The sequence below is a fragment of the Siphateles boraxobius genome, unplaced genomic scaffold (assembly GCF_051911475.1).
Source record: "Siphateles boraxobius isolate OS27281-9 unplaced genomic scaffold, OSU_SipBor_1 68, whole genome shotgun sequence".
NCBI lineage: Eukaryota > Metazoa > Chordata > Actinopteri > Cypriniformes > Leuciscidae > Siphateles > Siphateles boraxobius.
This window is the reverse complement of record NW_027509195.1, coordinates 8,497,772-8,525,000: the sequence shown is the minus strand read 5'-3', so window position 1 is coordinate 8,525,000 and position 27,229 is coordinate 8,497,772. Positions and strand designations below refer to the sequence as shown.

Sequence of the window (27,229 nt, the reverse complement as noted above, 5' to 3'; positions counted from 1 at the left end):
TGAGTTACTCATCCTCATGTTGTTTCAAACTCATTAAACTTTTGTTCATCTTTGAAAAAAATTTTTTTCATGAAATCTGAGAGATTTCTGTCCCTCCATTGAATGTCCTTTACACCAAATCTTTGATGGTTCAAAAAGTTGATATAATTTAAACATTATCATTAACAGAATCCATATGAATTGGGCTGTTTTAGGTCTTCTGATGAGACACGGCAAGATGGGTTTTTAATAAAACTTGGCTATAAGCATGCAGTTGAAAGTCTACATGACAAGAGAAAACTGAATAAGGGCTGTGTTCTCTTTTGTCAAAAAATAGGGAAACTTCAACACCCATAATGCACTGGGCTCAATCTGACTGTCTGTAGGAAGGGATACAAAAAAATGAAGTGTAGTTTTTCTAAAATGCCTTGAGCTGATAAATAAACCAAGAAATCTGGGGCAGGTAAAATTGAGAGTACACATTGTTCATTTAAATATACCATGACACTGTAAAAATACAAAGCTGGTTGATATTCCCCAAACTGTCCTTTAATTTAGGCTTTTATTCACATGCTGTATAAACATTGATCAACGCAAATAAATAAAGCTCATCAAATATTTAAACAGAGGCTCAAATGTGCTTGCTTGATGCGTGAGAACCAATGAGATTTGATTTGTGTCACGCAAGCACGTTTGAGCATCTGTTGAGCATATTTGATTATCTCTTTGTATGTGCATTGATCAATTTATGTATGTGTTTAAAACCCTAAATTCAATCTCAATTAAACCTCTTTAATCGATTCTTTATGAATGTTTTGAAAAGTCAAAGTTTTGGTTCCATGGACTTTCAAAGGAAGGACAGAAGTCTCTCAGGTTTCATTAAAAATATCTTCGTTTGTGTTTTGAAGATTAAGGAAAGTCATATGGGTTTGCAACAACATGAGTGTGAGTAGATAATGGCAGACTTCTCATTTTTCGGGTGAACTATCCTCAGGTAATTTTTGTAGCAACAGTTGGAAAATGTGGTTGTTGGAATATCAGATGTTGCCCTGTTGTGCAAAAGCCCTTTCAGGAGTTACATCTAAAATAAACTATAACACAAAAGGTTTCGAAACCTCCACTGGTGCAATGGTTGAGAAGACATGAAAGCTTTCAGACCAGCTATATGTATGGAAATAGCTAACAGCTGTCATCAGGAAGTGCTCTGTTGGCAGGTGATAACAAAACCTGATGCTAATAGTCATACAATAAGAGGAGTGTGCCTCTAAGTGCAAGTAGAAGCAGAACTAATCCTGTTACATGACCATGACAAAGCAGAGACAACAGGAGAGGAGAGGAAAGCAGAGGGGGTGGAGATGAAGTAATGCTGAATAAGACTGACACTGTGAAGATGAGGCCCTGAAAATGGAAGTCCATTAGTGTCTCACCATCCTCTCCAGCAATGCGCTTCAGTGTGCGGACTGCAGGATGATCCATGGATCTCAGCCTGCTATAAACACGATTTTCAGTGCAGGCCGTGGACGTATCAATCTATCAGCCTGAACCTACACAGATACCTGTTCTGCTGCAGCAGGACATGGAGATCCGAGAGCAGTGGGGGTGGAGGGTGGAAAGAGAATGAACAAGAGAAGCGAGAGAGAGGGAGGTTAGGAAGGAATAGAGAGAAGAAATTCTGGTATAGCTTGCCGCATTGTCAAGGACACACCAAGGGGAGATGGCGAGAGAGAGTGAGTGAGTTGGGTGGGGGGAGAAGGAGGTGGGGTGTTTGAAAATAAAGAGATTCTTTAAAGCGAATGGATGCGGGCATGGCTACTCAGCAGTTTTTCTTAAAGAGACAGTTCATCCATGAAAATCCAGTCTTCATTTGCTCACCCTCCTGTTGTCCTAAACCTCTATGACATTATTTCTTCTGTTGAACACAAAAGAAGAAATTTTGAAGATGCAGTTATAATGAAAGGGACTGGAACTTTAGAGCTTCAAAATAGACACAAGAGTATCGTAAGAGTGGTTCATTTGGTGTTTGCTGTACATTATTCCATTTGTTCTGAAGTCTTCCAAAATTTTGTGAGAAACAGACTGAAACTGATTGATTTTTATTTATTGATTTATCAATGTTATTAATTGATAAATCAATCAATAAAAAAATCAATCAGTTTCAGTCTGTTTCTCACAAAATAATGATGTTAACAAATGAGACCTTATTGTAAAAATTTACAGAAAATGATTTAATCACTTTCTTGTCATTCCAAACTAACTTCCATTTCTAAAAGAATGATTCTCATCATTCATTGAGAATCTGTTCAGTCTCTTTGGCACATTCGTGAGAAAAGCAGCTATGTCTGATTTGTGATGAAATCTTGAATTTGATGAATTCAGTTAATGCAGATAACATACCAGCAATGTACAATATTTCTTAAAACATTTCTTAATCTTTGTTAATGTTAATAAAAATACAGTTGCATCAAAGTGGATTAACTGATGTCAACACTTCTGGTTTGAAAAGTGTTTAAATAATCATGAAATCATCATTAAGACTAATAAATGCTGTCAAAGTTTTGTTCTTAGTAAGTTCATGTTAACTAATATAAAATAAATGGAAACCCTATTGTAAAGCGTTACCGAATTTTCATTTTTAAATGAATTAGCACTTTATCACTTCTTTGAATGGCATGAGATTGCCATCTTCTGTCCTTCCTGGCTCTCTCTTTCTCTCTTTGTCTTTCACTTATACTTCCACTTTTCATCTAGAGTGTTGTATGATCATGCATTCAGTACGGGTAATAATAAGGTTTAGTGCTGAGTGCAGGTTTGGAGTGACTGTGATCATGTAGACCCTCAGGTGCTCTTGCCAACAGTTGGCTTGATGCTCTGTCTCAGTCTCGGTATACATAACAGCCCATACATTCCTCTTTTGTCCACTTAAAGTATTTTCTGGTTGGATAGTCCTGTCCTTAAACGTCCCTGAAGCATGTTCACCACACACACACACATGCACACTCATAGACTGACGTCAATAGTGCCTCATTCAGCTGAGCTGTAATGCTGGGTTTCACTCCGGATGACTCTACTGACTTCAACATTGAAAAAAAAACATTATGAATTTTCTCTCCAGCTCAAAAAGACTCACTGTCTGCAAAAACAGCTTTCAAAGCAGACCAATCAAAAATCTATTATAAGTTTCGCGTGGACTGCATCGAATCAATGACATCATCTGTAGCTGGGCGAAAAGGTGCCCGAAGACAGGAAGTTGAAGTACGGCACAATTTGTGCTTGATGTCTTCATCACCATGGAAACTGCACAAATCTATGAAAGAGTGAAAGAGAGAGTAAGAGAAAGACTCAGAACGACTGAAAGACATAGATGGCTGGGGAAAGATGGGGAAAGATGGTGGTGGTGGTGGTGGTGAGGGGGGTGTTTGGCACTGAGCACATTAAATGCAATGTGTCTCATGTCTTCATATCTATTTCTCTTCATCCTTCCTGTCTTCTCTCAGCCCCTCATTCTATATGAGCTTTTTGAAATGAGCAGAAATATGCAATTAATTATTTACATCAGAAATTCAATATATGTGGCTCAGTCTGACTCACATCTTCTTTTACTTTGGAACAATGTGCTTTAACAAATCGTTATGTTCTAATAAATTGCGCTTGGGCCTTTATTGTCAGTTGGTTATGTTCTATTGTATCGTGCACACACTTGGTTTTAGTGACCCTCATTTGAATCTTTCAGATTGTAAGATGACTAAATGTGTGGTGATAACAGGAAAGGGAAGCAGTGCATATGCTATTAAAGGTGTCAATTAGCTCAATGGTGTATTTAAAGCTAGTGTTTGTGTTTTTGTGAAATGGTATGGGAGTTGTTCACAGCAGAAAACTGAACTCTTTATTTATATACACTTTCTTCTGGCTGTAACGATTGGTTTGGTCCAGGGTGGTCTGATGAAAGAGGACAAAAAAAAAATAGGATCAGCATGATTTATACACTCACCTAAAGGATTATTAGGAACACCTGTTCAATTTCTCATTAATGCAATTATCTAATCAACCAATCACATGGCAGTTGCTTCAATGCATTTAGGGGTTTGGTCCTGGTCAAGACAATCTCCTGAACTCCAAACTGAATGTCAGAATGGGAAAGAAAGGTGATTTAAGCAATTTTGAGCGTGGCATGGTTGTTGGTGCCAGACGGGCTGGTCTGAGTATTTCACGATCTGCTCACTTACTGGGATTTTCACGCACAACCATTTCTAGGGTTTACAAAGAATGGTGTGAAAAGGGAAAAACATCCAGTATGCGGCAGTCCTGTGGGCGAAAATGCCTTGTTGATGCTAGAGGTCAGAGGAGAATGGGCCGACTGATTCAAGCTGATAGAAGAGCAACTTTGACTGAAATAACCACTCGTTACAACCAAGGTATGCAGCAAAGCATTTGTGAAGTCACAACACGCACAACCTTGAGGCGGATGGGCTACAACAGCAGAAGACCCCACCGGGTACCATTCATCTCCACTACAAATAGGAAAAAGAGGCTACAGTTTGCAAGAGCTAACCAAAATTGGATAGTTGAAGACTGGAAAATGTTGCCTGGTCTGATGAGTCTCGATTTCTGTTGAGACATTCAGATGGTAGAGTCAGAATTTGGCGTAAACAGAATGAGAACATGGATCCATTATGCCTTGTTACCACAAAGGGGGTCAAACACAGTATTAGTGTGGTGTTCCTAATAATCCTTTAGGTGAGTGTATGTTTAATTCTGTTGACTTTGGAAACAGCATTTTTACATTTTCTTGAGCTGACTGTAGGCCTATAGATGTAACCTAAACAGTTTTACAGGTAATATTCACTTGATACTGCATGGTCAAAAACTTTTTATACATTTACTATTAGTTTACTTTTTATACATTAGTTCAGCTGCATCTTTCCCACAACATTTATTCATGTATTTAGCGACCATTGGCTTATAATACATGCTAGCTAGCTAATATGTTGTCTTATGTCTAGAAATTTTGAAAAGCACCCATAGTTTACAAGACGGAAACCCAGGTGTCAAACCCGTACCTACTCGTATGCAAGTATTAATTATAGTTTCTTTTTAGTCTTTCTGAACACAATATTCACAGTCCAATATTTGAAGGCCCACCTCTAAATATAAGCTAAAATACTTCCAGTATTTATGCTGTAATTATAACAAAACTGCTTGTTTTCAAACTTTTTATTAACAGAAATGTATATAGTAAATGAATGACACACAATTAATTTTGTGATTCCACAAGTTTCAAGAACTGTATGTTCTTCAATTAAAAACTCTAGTTACTGATTTTTAGTTATTAGTTATTGATTTAATAGTTTTTGCTAGTTTTTAATATTGTTTTTATCATTTCAATTTAGATTAGAGATATTATCTTCATATATTAAAAAATATTTTTCATTTAAGTCATCCTGCACCCTAGTGGACCCCCTGGTTTAGATCCATTGCTGAAAAGGCTGAAATACACTACACAAATTTTGCACAGATTTGTGCCCCGATTTTCAGTCTGGAGGAGTCGGTGCTATTTGTCAAAATTGAGAGCCAGTTCACAGATTTGAGTTGACAGATTTCACAAAAAATCGCTTTGTGTACGATGGGCTGAGACTCAGACTTTTTTCAGCTTCAGACTTTCTTCCAGTTGAAGGATATCAAGCATGTTTGATATGTTAAGTCGATTTTAGAAAACAAATTATTTTCATTTGTCATGCACCTTCTTTCAACAAGGCACATGTTTTTGTGTAAGTTTGTTGACTTCAGAGTGACTTGAAAGTCTGGTGTTCGATCCTCGTTTAGTGTATGATACCCAGTTTTTCCTCTGGAACCATTTTTAGAGTGGTAGTGTTTTAAAATCTTTGCATATTTTAAAAGTCATTAGTTTAGTGTTAACATTCACATTTATTTTTTAAATCATGGAGATTATTAAACCCAATGAATAGGAATGCCCTTTTCTCAGGAGGTATACAGGGATATACATGTATTAATCATTAGGGAGATATCAAGGATTTAATAGTTGAACTTTACAGTGCCTTTGTCAAAAGACTTTAGTTCGGTCCATATTGCCAAAATTCATTAGGGCAAAAGACTGTTAAATTCCCAACTGCGAGACTTCAGACAGCTAACAAAAACATCTCATTATAATTGGTCTTTTAAACGCAATGTGTCCTGCATTGGGTGAATCTGAATGCACATCGGGCTGCTTTGAAATTCAACAGGAAAAGTCCTGGGCCCTGTGATGAGAGCGGCACACTAAGTTCCTCTATGGTACAGTATATCCTACTCATTATTCTCAGCCTCAGACGTCATGCCCACTGAACGTTGGCTGAATGTTTGATGCATATGGCACACAAAATTGGAAACACTTCAGGAGTTTCTAAGTCGTCATCTGATTGGATGAATTCTACAGGATTTCCGGGAGACGTGTATGTCTCTGTCTGCCTGGAAACAAAGCCTTTGTCATGCCAAACCCCCTCATGGAAGAAAAAAGCCATCATGTTTACAACCGTGACAATTAGTGCTTATGAGGGTCAACTGAACACTGGATTTTCAAAAGTGTGTAAAGTATGTTTAGTTCACAGCATAGACTCTTTAAAATACATCTTTGAGTTTTAGACAGCAGTCTGTTATTGTAGGGACATCAATGTTACATTTTCACACCTATACGATTGGTTGCTTTACAAGTCTCTCAGATGGCCTGTGGGCGATCCTTAGCCAATTGAAAGCAGCAATGGGGTCGAGACCTTCTGCCGACCGTCTGAAGTTCTGGCTACACGAGACTACCTGCTCACTGGCCTGAGAGAGAGGGTGCCCACCATTTAAAAAAATTGTGACAACCCTTGTTTGATTCTTCTTCCTTTCCTTTCAGGTTTGTCAGATAACCCGACAGATTTGGAGAAGCGCAGACAGGCATTTGGACAAAACTTCATACCCCCGAAAAAGGCCAAGACCTTCCTTCAGCTGGTGTGGGAGGCCTTACAAGACGTCACCCTCATCATCCTGGAGATTGCAGCCATCATCTCCCTCGGCCTGTCCTTCTATCAGCCACCCGGACACGAGGCCGAGGGTGAGAGAAAGAGGGAAGCTAGACAGGGAAAGAAAGACAGGGACGTTAGAGGGATGAGGTGTGTAGAAGAAATTAGTTAAAAGGGATGGTGTGGGTCGAGGGAGGAGGCAATGCCGGATAGAGAGTGGGAGGGAAGAGAGAGAGAACTGAATCAAGGGAGTGTGGGAGGAAAAAGGTGAGAATGAAGGTGAGAAAATGGACTGTCAAGCAGGAATGCAGAAAGAGAGAAAATAAAAGGGAGGGGTTTAAGGGTGCTGGGGAAAAATAAACAGCAACATGCAGCTTTGTAGAAAAGACTTCTGAAAGTTTTAGGCTGTATAATGTAAATGTCACTCTGCATAAGGAAGGGATATGTACAACAAGCCAATCATTATAAAATAAAAAATAAGCCCTGGCAGGGTGATGATTTTTAATATTGTACATTTATTTGATCAATAATACTGTAAAACCATAATATTGTGAAATATTTTTACAATTTAAAAACTATTTTAGTATATTTTAAAATGTAATTTGTGATGGCAAAGCTGAATTTTCAGTGTCAGTGTCACGTGATCCTTCAAAAATCATTCTAATATGCTGATTTGGTGCTCAATAAACATTTCTTATTTTTATCAATGTTGAAAACAGTTGTGCTGCTTAATAGTTTTGTGCAAACATTTTTTGTGGATTTCTTTTTTTCAGGATTCTTTGATAAAATAATTTTTAAATAGAAATCTTTTGTCACTTTATAAATTACTTTACTGTCGACTTTCATCAATTTAATGCATCATTGCTGAATAATTTCGTTCCAAACATTCTTACAACCTTTTGAATGGTAGTTTTATACTTAAAAAACGAAGCTTTACAGTCCGCAAATCATTTTCAGCTGAAAGTAGGCGGCAAACTATTTCTAATAGACAAAACGTTTAATATTTAATTTGTGAAATGTTCACGTTTGGCAAATATTGTCATGGTCTGATGATTTAAAAAAATTCAGTTTTCTCATTATCATACCAAACTATTTGACTGCTCAAAACTGCTATTGATCAGTCAGAATCAAGTATGCCATGCAGGCAGCCATGAAATAACAACCGTAACCCTCTGCAGGTTGTGGGAATGTGTCAGGAGGAGCTGAAGATGAAGGGGAGGCGGAGGCAGGATGGATTGAAGGTGCAGCCATCCTGCTATCCGTCATTTGCGTGGTGCTGGTGACCGCTTTCAACGACTGGAGTAAAGAGAAACAGTTCCGGGGACTGCAGAGCCGCATCGAGCTGGAGCAGCGATTCGCTGTGGTGCGCAATGGAAACGTCATCCAGATTCCTGTTGCTGAAATGGTGGTTGGGGACATGGCACAGGTCAAATATGGTAAGTTTCCTGTTCTGCTGAGCTCAGAGAATGGAATCAATGCTGAGATTTAAGGCTTAACTAATCTAATATGAGGTGTGGATTAACACAGAAATATTTTTAGAATGTTCACATTTCCACAAATCACAATGAGAATTCATTTGTTGATAATGTACCTTGTTTAATATAGCATTATTGGTAGGAACAGTGAATGCTTTTTGGGATATTAAGGATGCCCTGCTGATCACGTGATATTTATTTATCTCTCTCAGGTGACCTCCTACCTGCTGATGGGGTCCTGATTCAGGCTAATGACCTGAAAATCGACGAGAGCTCATTAACTGGTGAATCAGACCATGTGCGGAAGTCGGCCGACAAGGACCCCATGCTTCTCTCTGGTAAGCGCCGTGTACATGTGTGGGTCATAGATGTTGATAGATTCTATTTAATGGGGGTTTCAGCATCTTAGCCCCTTGAAATATCACCTGTGATTGTGTGATCTGCAAGATATCCTACAAAATCTCACCATGATTCTTCTCCGTATCCAAGTTTAAAAACTTTAAGGTTCCTTACATTGGCTACAGGTCCAGATTTACCTCACATTGTGCAAATTTTGGGCCCGCCCACACTGTATGACCAAAAACGTTAAAGGAAAGGTTACTTTAAAAAAAAAAATGTAACACTGTGATGTCAAATTTGATATTGTAGCTTTATATGTGATCATATACTTGCATGTGACATTATAGTATTAACACTTTACCAAACAAGCTCAAATGAATATAGGAAGTTTTTGTCCAGTGAATGTCGTGTATTTCCTCATTAGAATGGCTGCATCTGAGGCAGTCTCCCATCACATCATGTTTTCATCAGCTTAAAGGTTATGAAGATTATTGAAGCTATGTAGGCGCTCGTTTTTTTCTGTTTTTTTCTTTCTTTCTGTCATTTGGCCAAAATCTCACATTATAATGAAGTGCTACTCACAGGCTATTTTTGCTATCACTCGAAGACAAATGCAAGACGCTCTTCACTGCTCCTCAAATACATATACAGTAGTCAAAAAAAGGATAAGTTCATTAAAGTTGTTCTAAGACAAGAATGGGTATTGTTCAAAATTCATGTATAACTTTGATGAAAGGTTTTGATTCAAATGTTGACTACTTTTGAAAAGAAAATGCTGTCCTTATTTAAAGAAACAATTCTATATTTACCCTTGCATCGTAAATAAGCAGAAACGCTCCAAACTGCTTGTGGCGCTTCTTTTCTTGTGGCACTTATTTCTAATTTTGTTTAATATTTTTATTTAATTATAACTACAATCAATATAATAAACAGTTGTTACTTTTATAGTAACAGAGTTGTGCAGGGATGACGTCAAAACCTGGAAGACTAATTCATCCCTGGTTCCCTCAAGTTTTTCCTATGGGTTTTTAAAATGTTTTTTTTTATTACGATACTTCAACGTTTTACTCTACAACATAAATTACACACACTCATATCAAAAACACAAATTTTAAAGTTTCTAATAGTAACTAGATAAGAATGTTTAGGGTGTGAGTGTGTGCAGTTTACGTAGAATAAAATGTTGTTACTCATATTTTACTCATAAATTGAAAAACCCCATTATAAAAACCCATAGAAAAATCTTGAAGGGACCACTGGTGATTTAGTCTTCTGGGTTTTGACGTCAACCCTGGACCATATTCAATGTGTTTTGGGAATGTGGGAATGTTTTTTTTTTATTCTATTCACTTTATCGTTACTGTCACAATCCCAGACTCCGCAACCTCTCTCTCTGGCCAGCAGAGGGCGCCCTCGCCCGAATATTGATTCACCCGCACTACATTCCCCATAAGCCTCATTAATGACTCTGATCACCATGCCCAGCTGCAGCCTATCTACCAAGCTATTTAACTGCACCAAGCGCAGCTCTCAGTGCGAAGTTTTGTTTTGCTTTTGTGAACACTACCGAGCTTTATACCCAGTGACTGTCTGACCGTTTCTTGACCCCTTCTGCCTTGGACTTTGCCTTGCTTGCTGCCCGCCTACGTTACCTCTGCCTGGTCCACGGACTCTGCCTGTTCTCTCCCTGCCCTCATCTTCTGCCCGGTATTAGACCTCGAGTTAGCCTTGCCAGTGCTGTGTCTTTGACCCTTGCCTGTCTGACTACTCTGTTAATAAACATTACGCTGCAAATGGATCTCTCTGAGACTGGTGATTCGCAACAGAAAACTTCACCGCAACCAGATCCATCAGCAATGTCAACGTTGTCCGCCGCCTATTCAGCCCAAGCTGATCAGATCGCTGCCCACCATCATCAGCTGAGTCATCTCACCTCGCTGTTGGTTGAGCTGATCAAAGTTGTTAGAGGTCTCCAAGTTTCGTCATCGGAGCCATCACCCCCACAAGCCGTCGCCGCTGTTGTCAGCCCTGCACCGGTCCCGCTCACCACGAATCCTCGTCTCACGCTTCTGGAGAAGTTCGACAGGGATCCCGACAAATGTAAAGGCTTTATTTTCCAATGCTCTTTGTACATCGAGCAACATCGGCCCTGTATTTGACTGACACGGGGAAGATTGCCTTTGTGTGTTCCTTACTGATGGGGAGGGCGTTGGAATGGATAATAGCCGTATGGAGAGTCGATGGTTCAGCATTTCCGTCCTTTCCGGTGTTTCTCCAACGCTTCAGGGAGGTCTTCGACCATTCTAGGGAGGGAAAAAGCGCGGGTGATCGCTTGCTGGAGCTCACGCAGGAAAGATAAACCGCCAATGAGTATGCTGTCACGCATCGCACCCTGGCCGCACAGACTTCCTGGAATGACGACACGCTCAAGGTAATCTTCCTAAGAGGCCTGAACCATGATCTGCAGTCGGAATTAGCCTGTCGTGACGAGGGCAGGGACCTCTACGAGTTCATAAACCTCACGATCCAGATAGACAATCATGCGATCTGGTCGAGCAAGTCACCGCGCCATCCCTGCTCCGGGAACTTTATTTCTGAAGACTTTGCCTGACAGCACAACGTTCCACTAATCCGTTGCCCTTCTTCCCTCGCAGTCGAAGCCATCGATGGAAGCCCATTAGGCTCCGGTCACGTTTCCCATCTCACCCAAGAGATAGAGGCGCTCCACTCCGAGGTTATCCAGTTCTATGTCTTCCACGGTCCACGCACCCCTGTGATCCTAGGCCTGCCATGGCTCCGTAAACACAATCCCCAGATCCACTGGAAAACCAACCAGATTGCCCGCTGGGGCGTGTCCTGTCATTCCAAGTGCCTCGCTCCTGTCATTTCCGTGCCCGTGGAGAGGGCTAACCTGAACGACCTCCCTTCCGAATACCATGATCTGGCAGAGGCCTCACAGCAGAAGCCTCACAGCTCCCACCTCATCGCAACAGCGACTGTGCCATCGATCAGCTACCCGGATCCATACCACCCAAGGGTCGTATCTTTACTCGCTCCAAACCGGAGTCCGAAGCCATGAGGAGATACATTGAGGAGGAGCTTGCAAAGGGCTTCATATGGCCCTCCACGTCTCCTGCATCCGCTGGTTTCTTTGTCCAGAAGAAGGCCTCCGACCTTGCATTGATTACCGTGCCCTGAATGACATCACGGTAATGTTTCGCTATCCGCTCCCGCTGGTACCAGCCGCCTTGGAATTACTCCGTACAGCCAAGTACTACACCTAGCTCGATCTACGCTGTGCCTACAATCTCATCCGCATCAGGAGGGGGACGAGTGGAAGACAGCCTTCTCCACTAACACGGGACACTACGAGTACTTGGTCATGCCGTTCGGCCTGGTGAACAGTCCGTCCGTCTTTCAGTCGTACATCAACAACGTCTTCAGAGACATGCTCCACCGTGTAGTCATAGTGTACATCGATGACATCTTGATTTACTCTAACACCCTCACAGACCATGTGCAGCATGTTCGAGGCGTCCTCCAGAGACTCATTCACCATCATCTGGTGGGCATGGTCAAAGCAGTCCGCGACTGGCCACGGCCCACAACCCTGAAAGAGCTGCAACGCTTCCTTGGATTTGCCAACTTATACCGACAGTTCATCAGGAACTTCAGTGCCGTGGCAAATCCACTCACCTTTCTGGTGAAGAAAGGAACACATCGTCTTCCGTGGAATGAGTCTGCCACCCAGCCTTTTAACCAGCTCAAACAACGCTTTACCACAGCAACCATCCTGACACCGTACTACCGTTCATAGTCGAGGTAGACGCCACGAACATCGCTCCGGGGGCAATCCTCTCGCAACATCAAGGTTCGCCACCCAAGTTGCATCCCTGTGCATACTACTCCCGTAAATTGAATGCCGCCGAAAGAAATTACGTTGTGGGTGATCGGGAACTCCTGGCCATGAAGGCTGCCTTCGAAGAGTGGCGGCATTGGCTTGAGGGTGCTGCCCATCCTTTCATGGTTCTCACCGACCATAAGAACCTGGAGTAGCTACGTACCGCCAAGAGGCTAAACCCCAGGCAAGCTCGTTGGTCACTCTTCTTCACCCGGTTCCACTTAACTGCCACTTATCGTCCAGGTTCCAAGAATACCAAGGCAGATGCCCTGTCACGCCAAGACGACCTTGAACCCACACCACAAGACCCCAAGACGGTACTAGCTTCCAACGTCGTTGTCGCACCCATCCATTGGGACATCGACACCGAGATCGAACAGATCAACTCCCGTGGTGATATCCAACCCGGCTGTCCGCCCAACCGAGTCTATGTCCCCGAGAACCTCCGGAGCCAGGTCCTGGAACTCGTTCATGCCTTACCAAGCTTGGGGCATCCGGGAATCACGGCCACTATCCAGCTCCAAAACCGTTATTGGTGGCCCTCCTTAGCCTCCGATACCACAACCTACGTCAAACACTGCCGGGTCTGTAATACCCAGAATTTGTCACGTCAATTGCCAGCCGGTCTGTTACAACCTCTTCCCATTCCGCAACGCCCTTGGTCGCACATTGCCATCGACTTCATTACCGATCTCCCTGTTTCCGAAGGTCACGCCTCCATCCTCACCGTAATCGATCGGTTCTCCAAGGCCTGTCGCCTAATCGCCCTCACGAAACCCCCCACAGTGCTACAGACCGCCGAACACCTCTGCAATCAGGTGTTCCGATTCTATGGCCTGCCCAAAGACATTGTCTCCGATCAAGGACCCCAGTTCACTTCTCAGGTTTTGTCAGCCTTCTTCAAGACCCTTCAGGTCAACATCAGCCTCACGTCTGGGTATCATCCTCAATCCAACGGGCAGACCGAACGCCTGAACCAGGTGGGTAATCCGATTTCTGCGCTCCTGCCATCAGCACCAGCAGGACTGGAGTCGTTACCTGTTCTGGTATACCCTGAGGATGTTCTCCTCAGAATTCCTTCCGGAAACACTCTACCGACCTAACCCCCTTTCAGTGCGTTCTGGGCTTCCAACCACCTCTATTCTTGTGGTCAGGAGAACCCACAAATGTTCCCGCAGTGAACGACTGGCTACAGCACAGCGAGGAGACCTGGAACCAAGCCCATACCCACCTCCAAGGAGCGGTTTGCCGTCAGAGGGAACAGGCTAACCGCCGTCGTCGGCCGGGTCCTGAGTACCACCTGGGCCAGTGGGTCTGGCTGTCGACCCGAGACCTACGCCTGCGACTCCCCTGCAAAAAGCTCAGTCCCAGGTACGTGGGCCCATTCAAGATCACACAACAGATTACACCAGTCTCTGACCGTCTCGACCTGCCTAACCAGTACCGTCTCGCTCCTACCTTCCATGTCTCTCTACTCAAACCTGCTGATGGGCCCAACGAGAGGGAGGAGAAGAGATCCCTTGACCAGAGCCCCCAGCCCATCTTAGTCGAAGGCGAGGAGGCCTATCGAGTTCAGGAACTCGTGGATTCCAGATGTCAGGCCAGTTCCCTGCAGTACGTGGTTCATGGGTAGACAGCACAGACATCCTGGACCCCAATCGTGTTTACTGACTTCCACCAGGCTCATCCCACCAAACCGGCTCCACGACCACGAGGGAGACCCCGACGTTGTCAGGCTCCTCGCACCAGGAGTCGCTCGCAGGGAGGGGGCTCTGTCACAATCCGCAACCTCTCTCTCTGGCCAGCAGAGGGCGCCCTCGCCCGAATATTGATTCACTCGCACTACATTCCCCATAAGCCTCATTAATGACTCTGATCACCATGCCCAGCTGCAGCCTACCAGGCTATTTAACTGCACCAAGCGGAGCTCTCAGTGCAAAGTTTTGTTTTGCTTTTGTGAACACTACTGAGCGTTATACCCAGTGACTGCCTGACTTTTTCTTGACCCCTTCTGCCTTGGACTTCTCCTTGCCTGCTGCCCGCCTACGTTACCTCTCCCTGGTTCACGGACTCTGCCTGTTCTTTGCCTGTCCTGATCTTCTGCCCGATATTAGACCTCGATTTAGCCTTGTCTCCAATGCTGTGTTTGCTGTCTTTGACTCTTGCCTGTCTGACTATTCAGTTAATAACATTACGTTGCAAATGGATCTCTCTGAGACTGGTGATTCGCAACAGTTAATGAAAGAGGTTTTGATCTTTTTTTTGTAAAGAGTATAGTGTAAACACCAAGATTTTCCAAGTTTTTCCTAAATTGTTTAGCCCTAAAAGGGTTGTTCACACAAAACATTCATTTTGAGCTTTTTAAAATATTTAGATGGACTCCTCAACAAAATCTCAATTCTAGAATGATTTATTCTTTCCAAGGTAGCTATTTAAGTTTTAATATCGCAATATACTGTATACCACAGAAAACATTGGAACGTCAGTTATTTTCTAACATTGTGCAGCCTTAGTTCCAATGAAATTTCAAAATAATAAGTCATTACATTTATATAGAGCTTTTCTCGGCACTCAAAGCGCTTTACATAAGGGGAGGATCTCCTCAACCACCACCATGTGCAGCATCTACCTGGATGATGCGACGGCAGCCATATTGCGCCAGAACTCCCACCACACACCAGCTTATTGGTGGAGAGGAGACAGAGTTATGAAGCCAATTATTATATAGGGATGATTAGGAGGCCATGATGGACAGAGGCCACTGGGCAAATTTGGCCAGATTTTTTGTGGGATTTTTTGTGACCACAGAGAGTCAGGACCTCGGTTTAACGTCTCATCCGAAGGACGGTGCTCTTTGACAGTATAGTGTCCCGATCACTATACTGGGGCGTTAGGACACACACACACACACACACACACACACACACACACACACACACACACACCACAGGGTGAGCACCTCCTGCTGGCCTCACTGACACCTCTTCCAGCAGCACCTGCACCAGCACCTGGTTTTCTCAGGAGGTCTCCCCTCCAGGTACTAACCAGCTTCAGTGGGCAACCAATCTTGGGCTACAGGGTGATATGGCTGCTGGCCATTAAATAAAGTTAAACCAAATATATCACCATTACTGATGTACATCTTCTACCAAATGCAATTTTTGAGTCCTTGAGTCACTAGGATTCCTTAAATTGCTTACAGCACCTTTAAGATTATATATACCTCTTTAAGGCCTGTTCACACCAATGTTTATAATTAAAACTATACCTATAAAGTTTTAATTATAGTTTAATAGTCTAATTCTATGAGAACAGGGAAATCCACACCACAGCTAAAACAATAACGATAGTTGTAATCACTTTCTGAATGTTTTTTTTTTTCCTCCAGCCAATCATAATCCATCCTGTTCAAAAGAGCTCTTGCATTTAAAGCGGCAGGCGACATAATTGCATCTTGCACTATAATAAACAGAACGTTACCATGTGTTGATATCTTTATTACGGGCCTTTTGTGCTGGTAGCAATGAAGTCACTGTGCATTAGAAGTGAAGCAGTGATTTAAGTAAAATCATTGTTTAGGTTGATGCCCATCACTCTACTTGAGACTGGTCACTGGCCTCTCTTGAAATGGCTTTGTATTCTGCTCTCGGCTGCGCTCCTTCAGCTGTCAGTCAGCGGGCACAAAGCATGCTCTGAGCATCCACATTCTGTGTGTCAGAATAACTGAGATGCTGCAGTGGCATCCAGATGTTGTTAATTAGATCTGAGAATCTCTGTTTCCTGCTGTGAGCACTGGTGCATGCCCTCTCCTTCCTCCATGCTATTCTTAGACACTTGGGATGATAACTCCATTCTCTTTATGAGGCTGTCCTGCTCCACTGATGATATTATTGAAGAATATCCCAATGATATTTTTGTGAAGTTGATGTATGGAGGCTGTTGTTGTGTGGGGTCTGGTGTCTGTGTAAGTCAAATGCTAATGGTAAATGCTGTTGTAATAATTGCCTTTATTAACACTTTGTTTAACCAATTTTAAATTGATCACTACATGTAAAATGTCTCATTCAGAAGATTCTTGTCAAGGCGATTATAGATTTATTGTTTAAAATGAATTAAAATGGTTGTTTTCTTGGAAGTAACCTCAAGCTTTAAAAAAAGAGCTATAAATTAAACTAGATTATTATGATTATTATTTTTTCAACAACTTCCAAGCTCTAGGCCGTTTCACAAGAACATTTTAATTTTATTTAATTTTTGTATTATTATTATTCCATTATTATAATATTTATTCATTTAAACATTATTATTATCTTTATTATTATTATAGAAGAGAAATTATGTTAAATTATAATTGTAATTATATTGTTAAATTATATTTAAATGTAACTATTGTTACTATTATTATTATTATTATTATCATTATTATAAATAAATATTTAGCAAAATTGTAATTTTGAAAAAAGAATGCTATGCAAGTTAAACCATTATTATTTTTATCAATAATAATAAAAATAATAATTAGTATATATATATATACTGGCACAAATATAAAAAGCATATTTCTTTTCTTACATACTATATAGTTTTACATGACTAAAATCTTCAAAAGCGAAGGGAAGAACATTATTTATTGATGCTGCACTGCATGCTGGGAGGTCATTAATCAGCAACATTGTTCAGTGTGAAATTGTTTATTTAAACTTGTTCTATCAGGCTAGTTGGGACACCCTTTTGGGGGAAATTTATTCAGGTCTTTCCAATGTGCTGCAATAAAATATCAAACATTGTCTATGTCTTTCTCTCATTCTTTCTTTCTCAGGTACCCATGTAATGGAGGGATCAGGGAGGATGCTGGTGACCGCAGTTGGAGTCAACTCTCAGAGTGGCATCATATTCACTCTACTGGGAGCCGGGGAAGGGGAGGAGGAGAAGAAAGAGAAGAAAGGTAGGTGTGAGAAAGGAAGAGCATCAAACGCCAACCAAAACATACATGGTAATACTCAGAGAAAAAAGCTGAGGGTAGTGTAGGATGTTGTGAAAATGACTGCACACTTACACGTTGTGAGTAGCACTACCAGACAGTAGAGAATGGAGAGAGAGGGGGTGGGAGATCCTTGCATAAGAGAGGGATGGGTTTGATGTGAATGGAGGACCAGTGGGCTTGGAGCATGCAGGAATATTTATGAATGGTAAGACGAGCAAGAGAGACAAGCAGAGCTCCACTGCTGCAAACTTTATGGCCCGTGCCATGGGTAATTTAACTTGCAGCCATCAGAGAGGAGACTGGAGAGAGGGGAATAGAGAAGGATTAGGAGTTATATTGGAGGAGGCTGATTAATTATTCAGAGAAAGGGAACGAAAGAGAGAAACAGAGAGAGGGAGAGAGAGCAAAGGTTGGATGTGGGTGGATGAAGGATGAAGTGGCACCATGTTCTGTTACTGTCCCACTGAATCGCTCTACAGTATATGTGTCATCAGCCACGGACGGACTTATAACCGCCTCACGATGACAATTGAATTATCGTTTTTGCACAAATTGATTTGTAATATTTGTAAATCTTTTCTGGTACCCGTAATTGTATATTAGTGTGTACTTTTATAAAAATTCACATGCCAACAGGCCTCTTTTTATTCACCATTTAAAAAATCTATGTGAATGTATAAGGGATAGTGTATATTTTAGGTGCAATAAGTGGTCAGCAATTATTTTAATTATTTAATTATTTAATTGATAATAAATAATATTTATTTTTATCACCATTTTGCAATCTTGTGATTTTTATTACTTTAAATACAAATATTTTATGTTGTCTCTTAACTGATAGGTCATTACAACTACATATATAATTATAATCAATAAATGAAAAAAGTATTCAAATTTATAAATCAAATTAATCGCATATATAAATATTTGTGAAGAAAAGCCCCCAAATGAAGGTAGTTATATATATATATATATATCTTTGTTCCACAGTTTTCTGCATCTTGCACCATGAGTTCTGCATTTCAGTTAAATGTAGTTAAAACACCTCTTAAGACCCCTGCATTTTGTTGCGCATGAGTCTTTGCTGATAATACACTAAATTAACTAGATTACTAATTTACAAATTTAACTAGAACATTGACAGCCCTAATAATAATTATTATAATTATAAGAATTAGGAAAAAATATTTTAGATGAAGCAAAATAGTCTTGCAGGAAAGTTGCACTGCAGGACAGTGATCTCAGTACTTTAAGTTTCATACTGTACTACATACTGTATCTACCTACATGCAACTTTTTTTCAGTTTCCCCTTAATACAACATGATTATCATTGATTTCTCTTTTTTTTCTTACCTCTGCCACCACCCAATCCTAAAAATTTCCCACGGCCAATACCCAATCCCCCCCTAAAAAACCCGCATTATCCTTTTGTTTCACCATCCAATCAGAGGACAGTAGTTACTCACTCACAACTATGGCCAAGCCAACCGGCATCACCAATGGTACGTAATCCACAGGCCTGTTGTTTGAGTCCAATGGAGTTACAGAACACCTTCAGCGTAGATGAAATGACTACAGTCTGTACTGTATAGAGACGGATTAGCCCAGAATTGTGGTGTGTATTCACAGGTTTAACATGTATAGTTAAAGAGTGCAGTTCAATGTGTGTGCCGTTTGTTTGTGTGTCTGTTTCCATAGTTCTGTGCGCTCTCATTTTCCCCGCTCAAGAACACTGTGTGTCCTGTCTCTCATTCTGTCTATGTCTGTTGCTTTTTATTCCCTTGTTCCCCCTCTATCTCTCTCTCTCTATCTGTCTTTCTCTCTCACAGGCAAGCAGCCAGAGGCAGCTGTGGAGACCAATCAAAATAAAGGTACCACAGGGATAGTAGAATAGATGAAGAGAATGAGGGGTTAATTATTTTCTTGTGGAAAATTTCTGTGGACTCAGCAATGCTGTTGCTGTATAAGTATAGCTACGGGAAATATAAGCGTTAATCCCATATATGCACACAGCTACATACATAAAGAGGCAGAAACACACTCTTTGTGTAACGTCACACATGCTCAACAGCATACATGACGACTGCTTCCTGCGCATTGCAACCGTAGTTCATTGTTTCTGGTGTCGAGGAAAAGCACCCAAACATTTTTCGTTGAATAGAGCTTGAAAGGGGCGATGCTTTTGTGTTCTGACTCTAACCAATGTCAGTATTTATGCTGTGCTTGTCCACATTTGTCTTGCTTTCCTTCGTTGTGTGTCCAGTGTATGTGTGTATGGCACTTTGAGCATAACTGCCGAAATATTTGAAGTGGTGGCATGAAGATATTCAGAGCTTTGAATGAGTCTCGTTCATGCCGGAGGCCTCTCACGATGCCTCTGAGTTGTGACACGACAGATTTGTTGGCCATATGTAGTGACGCTAACTCATGTCCCGCCCACCAGCCAAAAAGCAGGATGGAGCCGTTGCCATGGAGATGCAGCCTCTGAAGAGTGCGGAGGGTGGAGAAGTGGAGGAGAGAGAGAAGAAAAAATCTAACGTGCCCAAGAAGGAGAAGTCTGTACTGCAGGGCAAACTCACCAAACTGGCTGTACAGATTGGCAAAGCAGGTGCGTGGGACTTCATTTGGCCAATTACGAGGTGATATCATATGGAAAGATAAATCACCTCACTCTGACACACTCAAACGCTACAGTGCTGATCCTATTGTTTTTTATTTTCATCTTCATACAAAAATACATTCAGTGTTGGAGAATGTTACTTTTAAAACTAGTGTTACAATATTCCGCAACTTAGAAAAGATAACTAATTGTGTTCTGAGAGGAACCACTCGCTTAATGTGTCACACTGTTACTTCTTTACATATTCTCACCATTGATTGGAAGCTCTGATTAATCGTGTTTCTTCGTTCCTTTTTTATGGAAAGTAATGTTACATTTTGTAACATTTTATCAATGTTAACTGAGAGGAAGTACTTGCTTAATTACATTGTTACGTTTTGTGGAATGTAACACTGTTAATTTTATGTTACTTTTTCTCACCAATAATCAGGTGAAAGTGCTGACTGATTGAATTACATTGTTACATTTTGTGCTACATTTCTCACTCTTAAGTGAGAGGAAGCACTCACTAATTGTTACATTGTTACTTTTCATGAAATGCAACTCATTGTGTTGCTTTTGTTACATTTTCTTACTATGTTAAGTCGGATGTTAAAGTTACTTTTGTGCTACATTTTCACCCTGTAAACCGAGAGGAAGCACTCAATAATTGTGTTTTAGTGTTTCAGTCTTTTAATGGAATGTAAACCATTGTGCTACTTTTTTTTACCATTGATATAGTGGAAGTGCTAACTAAATGTGTTTGTTACTTTTTATGGAAAGTAATACAATAAGTTACTTTTTGTTACTTTTTGTTACATCAGTTGAGTGCACACACATTTTGCATGTGAAAAATAGCCTTTTTATTTCTTGAAAAAAAACCTGTTAAAGTTTACCCCTATTTTTTTTAAGTTTAATTATAATACATTAAAAATACAAATAAGTTAATCAGATATTATGATGTAACTTTGATAATAATAAATTACTTTTTTGGTATTTACAGTCAATAGATTGATTGCGTAACACATGTTACCCCATAACTGAAGTCATTCTGAAAGCTGCATTCATTCATAATATTAATAGAAAACAGTATCCTGAGGATTATTTAGTTTTTTGTTTTTTGTAGGTCTTGTGATGTCGGCCATTACAGTTATCATCCTGGTGCTGTACTTTGTGATCGAGACGTTTGTGGTGGAGGGGCGAGCCTGGATGCCAGAGTGCACGCCCATCTACGTGCAGTATTTTGTCAAATTCTTTATCATTGGTGTGACTGTGCTGGTGGTAGCTGTGCCTGAGGGTCTTCCCCTTGCTGTAACCATCTCCCTGGCCTATTCAGTTAAGGTGAGAGAGACCAGGTGCACAGTGCGTGTGTGCGTAATCAGCAAATCAGATGTATTGTTGAGCTAACAGATTACATAAGCAAATTTGAACAAAACAAAAAAATTTCTTTGGATGTTTTTTTTTTTTTTTATGTAATATTTTAAGCATGTTTTGCTTTTGTCAACACCATTTTTTTTCTCATCATCCAAATCTTCTATTGTTGTTAATTCAGAAAATGATGAAGGACAATAACCTAGTACGTCACTTGGATGCCTGTGAGACAATGGGCAATGCAACTGCCATTTGCTCCGACAAGACCGGCACCCTCACCACCAACCGCATGACTGTAGTGCAGGCCTATCTAAATGACCAGCACTACCGTGAGATCCCGGACCCCAGCCAGATCAACCCCAACACCCTAGAGACGCTTGTCAATGCCATATCTATCAACTGCGCCTATACCTCCAAGATTCTGGTGAGAGATTGGATATTGTGAAAAACCTGCTGAAAAACTAGCTGAAAACTAGCAGCCTCAGCTAGTTTTAGCCTGTTTTTAGCTGAAAAGTGTTCAAAAGTCCTTTAATAACAGCCATCACAGCATCCTATCCAGACTGTAAATAATAATAAAAAAATGTCAAGTTTATGGTAATATTTAATATATTTACTAATATATACAAATGCAAAACTCTATCATTGTAACACACAATACTGAAATAATGCAATAAATAACCTAAATATACCACTAAACCCAAATGTACATAACTGATAACAAAAACTAACAAGAAACATAATTGACTGAACTAAATACAATCAAATGCAAAGTCTGGTGCAGGATATTCTGGGAATATCAGTTTATAGTTTTTCACTGTAAATTATAAGATGACTGTTAATTTTTACTTCCAACATCTGTACATTTAAGTATTTTACTGTAAATTACTTAAAATGTCTTGTTGGATATATTACAGTTTTCCACCATAAGGTAACTTGGAATTAATCAATTAACAGTTTTTTACCGTAGCATTTTTACAGTATTTTATTGTTGAGATTAAAAAAATATATTTACAGTACATGTTGGGAAACCAGCCTGCTAGCTTAGGCTGGTGTAAGAGGTTTTTTTTCAGCCGGGAAGCACCATTACACTATAAAAAATGTACAGTTGCACTCGGTTGTCAAATATAAATAGAAACTTTTCCAGTTCAACTTTTTTCATTTTCTCTTATCCGTGTCCCTTGCTTCATTTCAATTCTCTTTCAGCCTCCGGATGTGGAAGGGGGTCTGCCTAAGCAGGTTGGTAATAAGACAGAGTGTGGTCTGCTGGGCTTCCTGCTGGACTTGAAGAGAGACTACGTCCCTGTGAGAGAGCAGATCCCAGAGGAGAAGATCTACAAAGTCTACACTTTCAACTCTGTACGCAAGTCCATGAGCACTGTGGTGCAGATGCCGGATGGAAACTTCCGGCTCTACAGCAAAGGAGCCTCTGAGATCCTTCTGAAAAAGTGAGTAAAGCACGACAATATCTAGGAAATATAATTTTATGTTTCTTTTGTTGCTTGTCATTGTAGACCTCTTTTGACCTCCCTGCTTTCTCTTCTACCTCAGGTGTTCCTCTATACTTGGTGCCAACGGTGAAGCACGAAACTTCAAGCCACGGGACCGAGATGAGATGGTGAAGAAAGTGATCGAGCCCATGGCATGTGAAGGCCTGCGAACCATCTGCATCGGTTATCGTGATCTTCCCTGTGACCCCGAGCCTGACTGGGAAAATGAAGCTGAAATTGTCACCGAACTGAGCTGCATCGCTGTCGTCGGGATTGAGGATCCCGTTCGACCTGAGGTATATGTAGAGAGAACATGTATTCTGTATCATCGAAGTGCGCTTTCTCTTTTCAAGCCTTTTTTCCGCTCCTCCCGCAGGTCCCTGATGCCATTCTGAAGTGTCAGAGGGCAGGCATCACTGTGCGCATGGTCACCGGTGACAACATCAACACAGCACGAGCCATTGCTGCCAAGTGTGGCATCATTCAGCCTGGGGATGACTTTCTGTGCCTGGACGGTAAAGAGTTCAACCGAAGAATCAGGAATGAGAAAGGAGAGGTTTGTGGAAATTGAATCTTGGACATCTCAGCACAAATCCAATATAGGCTAAACTGAATCATGGATGTCCATGCTTTTTGTACGTGCATGTGTGTGTGTTTGTGTTATAGATTGAGCAGGAGAGGATTGATAAGATCTGGCCCAAGCTCAGAGTCCTGGCGCGTTCCTCCCCCACAGACAAACACACTCTTGTAAAAGGTGAGACGCTCTTTCCATTTACTCATCATGCCCAGACTCACTTGAATCTTAAAAAGGCAGTATGGGAATTATGTAGTGTTCAAAATTGCTAAACAAATATTATATTATAATATTTATACTTATATTTTGAGTAATTTTTTATTCATTTTTCATGTTTTATTCAGTTTCAGATTTTTTTAAAAAGTTGTAACCCATTGCCTTAAGCTCTGCACACTCTAGATCAAACAGACATCTACATTAAAAGATTTTAAGACCATGAGAAACATACACTACTAGAATAAAAAAAAAATATGAGAATGTTTTTTTAAAGAAGTCTCTTCTGTTTTCTATTGTAATATATTTGAAAATATAATTTATTCCTGTGATGGAAAAGCTGGATTTATAGCATCATTACTCCAGTCTTACATTAAAAAAAATTAATATGCTAAATTTGCTGCTCAAGAAAAATTTCTTATTATTACCAATGTTGAAAACAGTTGTGCTACATAATATTTTTGTGGAAACAGTTATACTTTTTTCAGGATTATTTGATTAATAGAAAGTTCAAAAGAACAAAGTTCTTATTATTGTTAGTTAATAGTAGTTACTAGAATTTAAATATTGTGTTACTCATTTGTTCCTGTTTAGTTAGTTATTTATTAATTATGGAACAGTATTCTAAAGTGTTACAGAAATATTTTATTAGTGTCTTTACTGTGTCATATTTGAATTAAATGCATTCTTGCTGAATAAAAATAATAATTTATTTTAAAAAAAATATCACTGGCCCCAAAACTTTTGATTTGGTATGGTAGTGTAAATTCAGTCAAGTGTGTGCAAACGGTTGACTGGTGCTGTGACGTATTTATAATGTATGCAAATTTAGTAGGCAGCATGTACACTCATACAATTAAAATGTATATCATATGGATGAATTCATGTTCTGTGGTGACAGCAGTTGTATTCAGTGATTGGTCAAGGTTGTGTGCTAGCTTGTAATTGTTTGCTGGGTGATGATGCCATTGTGTAGGCATCATTGACAGCACTGTGTTGGAGCAGAGACAGGTGGTGGCCGTAACTGGTGATGGGACCAATGACGGACCGGCTCTCAAGAAGGCAGATGTGGGCTTTGCGATGGTAAGCACATCTGATGAACACTTCCCCCTTAATCTATTCATGTATTCATCCTCCCATCCAAGAGGTTGTTAAGAGATGAGTAATGATGAGAGATGAATATTGATTTATTAGAAGCTCCACTTATATCATGTTCACCCAACAAGGGTTTATGATAACATAAGAAGATCTCTAGTGAATAAAAACCCCTTTTCTCAAAAGAATTTGAATTAGATGCATGTATTCCCTGAATCTATTTCTCTTTGTCTTTCTTGCTGTCTCTAGGGTATAGCAGGTACTGATGTAGCTAAAGAAGCCTCTGACATCATCCTGACCGATGATAACTTCTCCAGCATCGTGAAAGCTGTCATGTGGGGGAGAAATGTGTATGACAGCATCTCCAAGTTCCTGCAGTTTCAGCTAACTGTCAATGTAGTGGCCGTCATCGTAGCTTTCACTGGGGCCTGCATTACACAGGTAACACACGTACGCCAGTGTTATTTTAGGATTATTAATATGCAAATATAGTATTGTGCATTTCTCAAATTAGCTTTTAATATTTAGTACTTTTAACTTCAACTTATTTTTTTATTTTTATTTTAAATTTTTAAGTTGAAGTTTTTGTGTCATACTGTGACCTGTATCTGAGTAAAATTACTCAAAGCAGAACAAATTTTGAACAAATTTTGGCGTGATTTTGCCCATTGTTGGATTGTTGTGGTTTTCTATTTGTCGATCTCAAGTGAGTGACAGGTTGTCCTGCCCTTGCGCCAGTAAACACATCAACAGAGAAGAGAAGAAATGCCACTGCAAGAGGGGGGGGGGGGGGGAGTGGTTTTGATTAAAGATTACAAGGGGAAAGAATTACGTGCACAGATAAATAATTGTTAATAAGTACTGCAATATTCCATTTAAAAAAATCAATGTTGGTTTAAAACAAATGATAAGGCAGGGCAAGGGCAGTTCCCTCGCTTTAAACATTGCGTCCCCCCTAAATCTACTCCTTGGATCAGTGTAATTTGTCTCAGCCCATGGTGTTGCAGTAAATGTGAAACGGCCACTCGAGATCGCTGATAGCTCTGTGTCATGCAGGTTAGGTGGAACTGACTGCATTGCACCTCTCAAGCAATCTCATAGCAATAGGAAGCTGCAGTTAAATCAGACACTGAGCCCCCTGCTGGAGGCTGGTGTGACTGCATACTCTTCACTGATAAAAAAGTGTAGTTCAGTACCTTCATCTGTAATCTGTGTGTGTTTGTGTGTAGGACTCTCCACTAAAAGCTGTACAAATGTTATGGGTCAATCTGATCATGGACACATTTGCCTCTTTGGCTCTTGCCACTGAGCCGCCCACTGAAGCCCTGCTGCTTAGGAAACCCTACGGCCGCAACAACCCCCTCATCTCGCTCACAATGATGAAGAACATCCTGGGTCATGGAGTCTATCAGCTCGTCATCATCTTCACCCTGCTGTTTGTCGGTAGGACAATGAGTTCAAGGATCAATATGTGTTGTTTTGCATTATTTAAATGTTGAATTAGGAAGAAACTTTACTGATCGTGTAGCAGCTTACAGCTCAGACTCTATAGTCATTATAGCCTCAAATATGTTACATGTATTTACATTTATTAATTGAGCAGATGCATTTTTTTAAAGACAGATTACAAATGAGAGCAATAAAAGCATAAGTGAGTGATCTAAAGTGGAAAACAATGAGTGCATAGTGAGTGCACCTTTTTTAAGAACAGTTTAATTTTGTATGCTTTCATTTCTTTTATCCTAAGGAGAGAAAATCTTCGACATCGACTGCGGCCGTAATGCACCCTTACACTCCCCCCCATCTGAACACTACACCATCATCTTCAATACATTTGTCCTGATGCAGCTCTTCAACGAGATCAACGCTCGCAAGATTCACGGCGAAAGGAACGTGTTCGACGGCATCTTCGGGAACCCTATCTTCTGCAGCATTGTTCTGGGAACATTTGGAGTGCAGGTCAGAGCTACTGTAGTTCATGTTGTTCTCAATGAGCAGGCCCTTCAGATTTCTGCAGAATTTGAACACCGTCATTAACAAAGTTTTGCATATCTCTCACCCCTGTGTGTTACACTGCATTTTTGTATTCTTTGCCCTTAAAAATAATTTAAATTAATTTATTTGAGGTGCATAAGATAAGTCTAGTTTCAGAGAATATATCTTGAATTAATTTGTTCACAGATCAAAGTGCATAATGAATGGAGTTATAATCAGTA

At 40.5% G+C, this 27,229-nt stretch overlaps 1 protein-coding gene across 8 annotated transcripts in view; it reads left to right on the top strand.

Moving 5' to 3' along the window:
- atp2b3b (ATPase plasma membrane Ca2+ transporting 3b) overlaps positions 1 to 27,229 on the top strand; it is a 59,114-nt gene that overhangs the window by 14,336 nt on the left and 17,549 nt on the right. For 3 of the 8 annotated variants that reach the window (XM_077214440.1, XM_077214444.1, XM_077214443.1), the window contains exons 3-18: positions 6,869 to 7,066; positions 8,153 to 8,410; positions 8,662 to 8,787; positions 17,509 to 17,634; positions 19,504 to 19,545; positions 20,118 to 20,282; positions 21,400 to 21,614; positions 21,826 to 22,068; positions 22,848 to 23,089; positions 23,193 to 23,427; positions 23,508 to 23,687; positions 23,798 to 23,885; positions 24,895 to 25,001; positions 25,263 to 25,454; positions 26,243 to 26,456; positions 26,761 to 26,972. In XM_077214440.1, the coding sequence (XP_077070555.1) occupies positions 6,869 to 7,066; positions 8,153 to 8,410; positions 8,662 to 8,787; positions 17,509 to 17,634; positions 19,504 to 19,545; positions 20,118 to 20,282; positions 21,400 to 21,614; positions 21,826 to 22,068; positions 22,848 to 23,089; positions 23,193 to 23,427; positions 23,508 to 23,687; positions 23,798 to 23,885; positions 24,895 to 25,001; positions 25,263 to 25,454; positions 26,243 to 26,456; positions 26,761 to 26,972 (2,843 nt within the window). Of the gene's footprint in view, positions 1 to 6,868; positions 7,067 to 8,152; positions 8,411 to 8,661; positions 8,788 to 17,508; positions 17,635 to 19,122; positions 19,177 to 19,503; positions 19,546 to 20,117; positions 20,283 to 21,399; positions 21,615 to 21,825; positions 22,069 to 22,847; positions 23,090 to 23,192; positions 23,428 to 23,507; positions 23,688 to 23,797; positions 23,886 to 24,894; positions 25,002 to 25,262; positions 25,455 to 26,242; positions 26,457 to 26,760; positions 26,973 to 27,229 lie in introns of all 8 variants that reach the window. The other 5 variants (XR_013197002.1, XM_077214445.1, XM_077214441.1 and 2 more) reach the window with 2 other exon arrangements.